The following is a 9,440-nucleotide window of genomic DNA, read 5'->3' as shown; positions in this document are numbered from 1 at the left end:
CGTCCTTGTTAGCTAACGTTAGTTTGATAGTTAACTTAGCTAACCTAGCTAACCTAGCTAGCCAGTTAAGATGGCATTACCTGACTTGGGGTTAAATTAATTATCAGCTAACGTTAACGTTAGCTACATATCCCCAGCTAGCTAGGTATGACAGCTAGTTAAGTCATATGAAGTTACATGATCCTGTCAGAAAATTCACTTTAGATTTACCTCACATAGCTAGCTAAAGATCCTATCTACCTTACCACCTCTGTCAGGAATTATGGTGAAGTATAATTATCATAAACCTGCCATATGATGCATATGCATATGATCCATAGGACTGCTGACATAATTAGGTAGCCAGCTCGCTAATGCTATGGACTTTACAGAGCATTATCTAGCTCAGATCAGCTTCTACAATGCAGATTATGTGCCATTGTTTAGTGCTGCATTAGATCATGTATAAGAAATTCAGACAATATTTTACATGTGCTGTTTTTTTTTTCTTTCTTTTCTGGAGAGACATAGCGTTAGCTAATCTAGCTAACCTTTTTCGTCAGAGAGTCATGGCCTGTGAGCAGCAATTACGCACTAGTCATGTAAGCTTAAATTAATTTTGCAGAAATATATCTAGATAGCTCAATGCTTGTTCTTAACCTGTCTGTCTCACTGCTGAGTAAGCCAGCTAACTTAAAGTTTATTTTCAGGGTGCTTCTCAGATGCTGCCACGTGTAGTAGCCACAGAGAAGCAGTCACTGGTAGTTGTTAAGAAACTCCTAGCAATTGCTGTATCCAGCATTACATACCTGCGAGGTCTTTTCCCAGAAAAAGCTTATGGGAGCAAATACGTTGAGGGTAAGACTTGATACAGTTAGGTATTTATTATGGATTGTGTAAGATTTATAATAATGTTTCATAGTTCTCTCTTATAACTTATATAATCTTGTGTCCTTTCTTGTCACCCCCACAGAACAAAAAGTGATGATTCTTCGAGAAGAGCGAACTTGCCCTGGTGCTAGCCAGATTGTTCAGTGGTTAGTATTTAGAAATATTCAAGACATTGAAAAGCTAAAGCCATTCAAAAAAAAGAAAACAATACAAAATAAAAAGATTTCATGTTGTCAATATGCAGAATCCATGAGACGACATACTGGAGAATTTTTTTAAATCAGTCACTTTATTTTTAAAAAAGTATGTTTTCTCGTAGTAATGGCAAAAAGACTGTTAAGCATTGTAACACTGTGCATGGATTACTCTGCAGGCAACATTGCAAGTTCAATACCATCAAGTGAAACCCACAATGATATTGTTGTGACCTATAGACTCAGAGCCACAGATCAACTTTCAGTCTGCCCTAAAGGCCACCTTAACAATGTGCCATTAAGCCTTACTATAATTATGATCTGATGTAATTGGTGAGAATCAGAGTTATACCCATCTGCATTTAATTTAAAACTAATAAAATATTCAATATTTAAAATTGCTTTTGGAGGAATTAACCTCATTACATTAGTCCTATATAATTGTATATAAGTACTTGCTATGTTTTAGGGAAAGTATAAGCTTTCTACAAATTTATTCCAAATTCATGAAGCAAATATTCATGTATACATAATTTGCATCTTTTACATGGCACCAACACAACTGAATAACAGCAGGAAAGTTGCAATAAAATGTGCTGCACTACAGCAAATAACTGGCTAGCCTGCTATGTAAACCACCAGTATCTAATATTAGTATGTGGTTTTGAACATAAGTACACATGAGCTGAAGTAGTGTATGATTTGATCTACCATCAGAGGGGGTTTAGCTCTACAGACAGAAACACAACGGACACAGTAGTTAGCAAGTTACAGTACCTATTCTTCAAGAGTGACTTGCTGTTTGCCCACAACAAAGTTTGATTTTAACATTTGATCTGCCATTGGCTGAACAAATTACACTAATATTCTTCCCCATGTGCAGAAGCTTACTTGCCAGAGACTGTCTGTTTTATTAATCAGAAACTGGACTGTATGAATGTTTGTTGTTTTTTTAAACATTTCTATATTAGTATGGCGAGAGAGGGGGATTAGGGGTAATACAGCTTTATGGCAGTATGAATGCTGTTTGGCATACTGTTGTCCTCTACAGGATGGAGTAGGGGTGTTTGTGTCAGCAGAAGGACTACGTGTGAAAAATCTTCCCATAATAGCACTGAAAGGACATTAAGAAAATTACCCACCATGCACACTTTTGGGCCTGATATTAACATGTTAGCACTTAAGTAAAGAAAACTGACCAGATGATACCTGCCTCATAAGAACACATCATTTTAAAAAGACAGTACCGGTGAAGATTTCCACTGACTCGCTCTCACTCTGATATACAGGTTGCAAGGATGCTTTGATGCCCTACAGAAGAGATATGTGAGTTAGTTATTACTTTTAAATAGACATACCGGAAATCACATCAAATTCATGTATGTCTTTTCTTGCCACTCAAGTAACTTGTGCATCTTTTTTCCATTTCCAATTTTATTCCAGCTACGTATGGCTTTATTATCTGTAAGTACATTTGATTAAATAAATTTTCAGAATATTTAATCCCCATGACAGTGTAATAACCTGCATGATCTAAAAAGCACATAATGAATTGTTCCATTGCAGACTTGCATTTTATATTAATTATTATAATCTAATATGCTATATTAAATTATGGTTCTGTGCTTATGTTTTCCTAGATTTACTCTGATCCAGAATTCCCAGAGGTATGGAAAAAGCTTTTGGAGTTGTTTTTGGAATTGTCTTTAGGAGTGTGATATTATCATCTTTGTTGTGTAAATAAGTTAAATATGGTGAATGACAGTTAAAATTTATACCATCAGTCAAAACAATGACAGCACAGTCGTAACGTACATCCTGGATGGCCCTGCAGAGAGAAATGTTTTTGCTCTTATGACTCTCTAAACTTAATTCATGAAGGCCTTGTTATTAAGTGTTTAATGGGATAGAATGCTAAACTCTACAGCGTTGTGGCCCTTCACGTATAGAGGTGTAGCTTGATCTTTTCTATCAGTTGATGAATAGAGAATGTTTTTGCTTTTGCATGTTCCTCATTTCAGAAGGTAACAGAGTGCTACCAGTTCAGAATCCAGTACACTGATAAGGGTCCTCAGCTGGATTTTGAAGGGTGATCATTTAAATAATTGTTTGTCAGTTCTTAGGTGAAATTGTACTATGTCCTGCCAGTTAACATAAAAATATAGTATCCATACATTATGTGACTGATACTACATTTTCTTAAAAATGTGCTGTTCCTATATTGCCAGCAAAAGCCAGAAGTGTGTGACTAAGATGGAGTGCAGCGACATAAAGAAAGCAAGTATTCTGCTTGTGCGTAAACTGTACACACTAATGCAGAACCTCGGCCCACTACCTGACAGCGTTTGTCTCAACATGAAGCTCTCCTACTACGATGAAGGTAATAACCCATGTGCACAAAAATGGAAACAAAATTAAATACAAAGGAACATGCTCAAATCTCATTCACTGAGTTTTCAGTGTTGCTTTTTTTTTAAGTATTAGGAAATGAAATGGTATATCTTGCTGACAGTGACTCCCCAAGACTACCACCCACCAGGCTTTAAGGAGGGTGACAGTGGCACACTGATGTTTGAGAAAGAGCCAGTTAATCTTACCATGGGAGAAGTTGTTACACCTTTCCACACGCTCAAAGTGGATGTCACCACTGAGAGAGAAAGACTTGAACAGGTGCTGTTTGAAGTTCTATAATGTATAGTGACAGAGGTAAATAAATAGGATTTAATGTAGTGTACTCAGCTACATTTGAACTATACAGCTAAATTCACTGCTTCAGTCAAATGAGGTTTAATTACATTGCACATGCCTGAGATTCAGATTGTAGCAAGTAGAGTGGTGTGTATTTCTGTTTGCAGATAAATGAAAATGAGCCAGTATGTGCCAGAGATAGATGGGCTTTGAAAATGAATGAAGAAAAAGTTGTGTCTGTGTCCAAAGTTCAGCAGGTGAACTTCCATTTTAGTAGTTATTGGTTGTCAGTTTTGTACTTAAAACTCACTAAATAATAAAATTCACTCATACTACATAGATTCAGAGCTCATGCACTGTATCTTTTCTGTAAACAGGAGTTTGTATCCATAGAAAATGTTGTTCATGACAGCAGTATTGAAAACTCAGGTGAGCTGTCTCAGATAGTTTGCTCTTTTTTAATATGCAAATATCAGCACACAGGCTTGTGGTTTGTCCTTAAGTTGATCATATATTTGTTTTGCACATTTCTCGGATGCTCCTAATGTTCTAGAATTTTGTGTAAACGTAATATCATCTTCAAGGCTACAGAACATCTTAGAAAAAGAAATGCAAATGTAAACAAATAGAAATGACAGTAAAATCCATTTCTGAAAAAAAATGAGAATCTGTGACTCATTTTTCATGGTATCAGTTAAAAAGATGTAGGCCAGAACAACTGTACAGGGCTAGTACATATTTACAGTTAATTCACGTGTTTCTCTGTACTTTTACCCAGTTGTCTTTTCATGTTTTGTCATTTATACAGGCATGAGCAAAGACGAAATGCTGGAAAATTCACAGCTCATCCAGGTAAGCAAATCAGGAGTTTTACATTTCATGTTTATTATCTGTAGGTTGAACCTGTTGCTTCACCTCCTAATCCTTTCCACTTTTTATGATGAATTTTGCATCATGTTTTCTTCATTTGAGCTTCTGAGAAGAACACTCAAAGATTAGAATTAGCAGATGTAATGTATGCAGTTTGTAATGCCACTAAGCATTTCCAGCTCTGAGGTGATAATTGCTACGAGCAGTAAGGTTCAAGATACACAAATAACACTGCACAACATAGAGGCAGGTTGTAGCTGCAGGAGTTTTTGGTTGAAGAGTTTTAATTTACACAGCAAACAGTTCAAAACTTCTGTCCAGACTTCTGCACTGTAAACATGCGCAGTAGTGGAGACAACTTAAGAAAAACATGAACAAGGAGGAAACAATGCTCAGAGTTGTGTACACTAACATTATTGGCACATACTTTTGTTTATAGTTTGTGGTGATTGCAGTAATTAGAAATTAGTATACTCAGAATTCTGGGAAATGGAGTTGATTGAAGCTGTAGCATTTATTGATGACTGATACTGCGGCAATTATATCTGGAGGGATGTGACACGAGCAAATATATTAGTAAACAATACTGAGAATACCTAACAGTAACTTAGTTACATTGTTAATTTCCCATTTACACTGTATAAAATAATGATACTTTATATAAAAAAGAATCCCTAAGGTTTTCCTCAAAAATATAAATATATTTCTTTCCAGTTTTCAGAATTCATACATATTTTTTGTTCCTCTTCTAAGTCTAAATTAAGGTGCTAGTCTAATATGCTAAGATGTAGCACAGTAGAACTGCTTTTAGAAACTACTATACAAATATACTAAACTTTACTATAGCACTAATTCAGTAATGCAGTGTTCTCTCATACTTAAGCTGTTATTTACATCAGACTATCATACTACTGTGCACTCATTTGAACATCGTAGATAGCGATGCATTCCTCAGCTGTCTTTTCGTTGCATTCTACTTTTTTCTCTAAAGTGTATGAATGCAAATAACTCAAGCAGCAATGAGAGGAATAGTCTTATCAGGCTAATAACAATTGTATGCAATTATTTTGCTGAATACACTCTGTTTCTAAGTCACACAATAACACGAAGATGCAATGTCCTTGAGCTAAATTTTTATTTATTTATTTATTTATTTATTTGAGATAAAAATGTCTTAAAAAGTCTTTGATTTTATGCTATTAAATTTTAAAATAATGCCTAAAAACCATGTTGAGTAATGCACATGCATTCTGCTAACCAAAAATATCAAACACGGTGGTCCTATTGTCAGAAACTGTTGATGAACTATGATGAAGGGCTACAGAATTGATGACTAAATAAAACACACTGACAAGACTGACTTAGTCTGGTTCAGTAGGGCATCCAAACTTTTACACAATAATTGTTTTAATATAATTTTTTTTGTTATGTCTGTTGTCTGTATGTTAATCAGATTTTTTTTAATTGAACAAATATAAAGTAACTGTGCATTAACATATGTACAAAAAAAAATACTGCAGAGATTTGTGTTTACATCTGTAAAATTCAAGAAAAAATGTAATTTGCTCAGGAATCCCAAAATGTTTGCAATCAACTATAGAAGGGGAAATTGAGATGAGGGCTAGAATATATGTAATGTATACACAGGAATGGGGGTGTAGTTAAGTAGCACACTACTTTTTGTAGTTAGCTAAATAGACAGAACAAACAGGCACTGGCGTGCCCCACACGCTCATCACGCCTTACTAGTAAGCTTAGCTCAGGGATCGCAACTGAAATGATAAGAAGAGCTATTTTGTCCTTGCAACAAAAATAAAACCACCTTGGGAGGCACAACATTTTATGCCTGTTTTGCCATCTTGGCTGTAAGTATGTCTCAGTATGCTGATAGTACAGACTAAACATTAAATAAATGAAAACTCAGGCTTTTTTTATTTTTATTTTTTATTTTGCTCTGCTTTAATCTTTAGCTCAGCTGTAGATGCTTTTCTCGCATTTTAGGAAACTTTTCCGTGAGTTTCTTGTAAAATGTTTCTTAATGTTCGACTTTTTACAAGGCTGACGTTGCTTCTCATCTTTCATCTCCTCATTCGGATTGTCCCATTCCACCTTAAATGTACTGTTGGGCTATTAAAGGTAGAACGGGAAAATTCAAACGAGAAGTAGGAGAAAGAGAAGCGGCTTCAAATTCGTGAGTTTCTGCAGATTAAACGTATGAGGAAACCAGCTGAGTGATTATACATGCAAATAAGTCAGTTTATCTCCAAATTACTGATGTTCTTTGCCATTATCTGCGTTGCTGTGTGTCCAGCTGTCTGTGCATCAGTCTTCAGTGTTAAAAGTTGGTGAATTAGCAGAGTTAATTAGTACATTAACTCCAGTATTTAAGACTATTTATTGTGGATCATTCTGAGCACTGCAGTAACACTGATATGGTGGTTGTGTGTTAGTGTGTGTTGTGGTGGTATGAGTGGATCAGACACAGCAGACCTGCTGTCCACTATATTAGACGCACTTGTGTTGTCAGTTCACCCTGTAGATGTAAAGCTGGAGACAGTAGCTCATCTGCTGCTGCACAGTTTGTATTGGTCATTCACTATTCCTTCATCAGTGGTCACAGGATGCTGCCCACAAAACGCTGTTGGCTGGATATTTTGGTTGGTGGACTATTCTCAGTCCAGCAGTGACACTGAGGTGTTTAAAAACTCCAGCAGCTCTGCTGTGTCTGATCCACTCAGGCAAGCGCAGCACACACTATCACACCACCACCACATCAGTGTTACTGCAGTGCTGAGAATGATCCACCACTCAAATAGTACCTACTCTGTGAGGGTCCATGGGGGTCCTGACCACTGAAGAACAGGGTAAAACAGGGTTAACAAAGTATGCAGAGAAACAGATGGACTACAGTCTGTCATTGTAGAACTACAAAGTGCAACTATATGGAAAGTCGAGCTGATAAAATGGACAATGAGCATAGAAACAATGAGGTGATCATAATGTTCTGCTGGATTAGTGTATCTTGCTGTAATGTTTAAATTGGAGCAGGTTTATTTCAGCAGTTGTCAATATTTTGCAATATTATCTCTGGTTTGTATTCTGTTATTTTTATTGATTGGAATGATTGGCTTTGCCTTTAGTCTAAATTCCTGTTGGATATCATGCCTTTGGGTGTGTAAATTTGATTGTTGGTTACACTTTTTGGTGATCTTTTGGATATTTGCAGCTTTTCAATTGTTTCAATTCTGTCTGGCACATCATTAAATAAGTGGTAATATTCATCGTTTGTTGAGGTTCTAAAAAGCTATTAATAATAAGCGTTACATTTAATTTTTTTAAATACAAGCATGTGTACAGTGTATCTTTAGTTCAGATGCATGCATTTCAAAGAAGAATACCAACATTATTTATGAATGCTAGAAACTGGAAAAAATGTTGGCCCTTTGTATTTCTTTGTGGAGCCAGCAATGGATTTGTTATTATTATGTTATGTAATATAGGTAGACAGTCTTGTGAAGAAGACGGCTGCTCTCCAGGTGGCTACCATGAAAACCAGGAGCGGGCGTGTATGCAAGTCCTCAGTAGTAAATGATTTTTTACTAACAACATATTGTTATTTGTTTAATTTACATTGCATTGAACACCAGTGGTATGTGTGCTGGTCTTTAAGTAGAATTGTTTCCTCTGCCAACATTTATGTGTGTTGTCCTCCATTTTGGAATTATTTCCCACCTGCTTTTGTATGTTTGTTTTGGGGTTATAGGACAAAAGATCAGATGCGGTGGCCCCATCCACAAACAAGAAAGCGAAACACGTGAGCTAAGTCTAAATTGTGTAATGCCTTGCATAAATCCTTGTTAATGACCATTTTACAAAAATGAGTCTTGTCTCATCTCTGTAGGCTTCTCAGTTTGAGTTTCCACTTAGTCAAGATCTTCAGCCTGCTGCCCCGAAGAGACGTAAATTTAGTGTGCCGAGAGAATCCCACTGATGCTCTTCAATATAACTGAGTGTAAACAGGCAAGCTGGAGAGCATTAATGTGACTATTCTGTATTGTAGTACTTTTTGTACAAGTACAGGATGTGAATTGCAAATGCTAAAATATGCTAATGTGAGTATAGTAGGTTTTGCTCACGTTCACTAGAAATGGTTGTTTCAGACGTATTTCAGTTCTTTTCAAGAGTATAGCAAATAAATTGTTAATTTATTATTTATTCATAAGCATAAATATCTAAAGTATGCCCAAAGACTTGAATTATAAGATCACATTCACCTATGTTATTGTTTAGTTCCAGCTTTTGGAAATAAACTGTTCAGACTGTCAAGAGTAGGTTACTTTCGGGTTTTTATCTTGACTGCAGTCAGGAAAAGTCAGTGCTCGTCCACTAGATGGCAGCAGTCACATTATTTCTTCAAAGAATTAGTGAGGAGACTAAAAAAATGACTAAATAATTAGTGAGGAGACTAAAAAGAGCCAGTAATGGCTATTGTAGCCACTATAGCACTCTCAGATTAAGATAATTTCAGCACACAGTATGCATGGTTTTACTCATTTGTGAATGCAGTGTTGTTGTTTTTTTTTTTTTGTATCGCTGTACCATATCCAAAGAGATTTAAAAAAAAACATATAAATAAGATGTCCCATGCTACTTTTGTATGTTACAAAACTGGCCTTAATTTTGCATTAATTCTTCTGTGTTGTTTATCTTTTTTTTTTCTTTCTGCTGGTTGAACATGTCCAGATGCACAACTCCGGTCTACCACAGATCAATACTGCCACAAATTAGTCATGCATGCACACACAGACACATAGAGTG

General features: G+C 36.0%; 1 protein-coding gene across 1 annotated transcript; it reads left to right on the top strand.

Moving 5' to 3' along the window:
• Positions 1-548: 548 nt before the first annotated feature.
• On the top strand, positions 549-8,646 carry hormad1 (HORMA domain containing 1). The gene is made up of 15 exons (XM_037536005.1): positions 549-581; positions 690-837; positions 953-1,016; positions 2,354-2,390; positions 2,508-2,528; positions 2,705-2,731; positions 3,086-3,153; positions 3,293-3,444; positions 3,577-3,734; positions 3,920-4,009; positions 4,130-4,181; positions 4,561-4,604; positions 8,123-8,206; positions 8,386-8,436; positions 8,524-8,646. Exons 1-15 carry the CDS (start codon positions 549-551, stop codon positions 8,611-8,613), a joined length of 1,119 nt encoding a protein of 372 aa, XP_037391902.1. The 3' UTR covers positions 8,614-8,646.
• Positions 8,647-9,440: the final 794 nt, after the last annotated feature.

The sequence above is a fragment of the Pygocentrus nattereri genome, chromosome 3 (genome assembly GCF_015220715.1).
Source record: "Pygocentrus nattereri isolate fPygNat1 chromosome 3, fPygNat1.pri, whole genome shotgun sequence".
In the NCBI taxonomy this organism is placed as follows: domain Eukaryota; kingdom Metazoa; phylum Chordata; class Actinopteri; order Characiformes; family Serrasalmidae; genus Pygocentrus; species Pygocentrus nattereri.
This window is presented reverse-complemented; position numbering and strand designations above follow the sequence as displayed.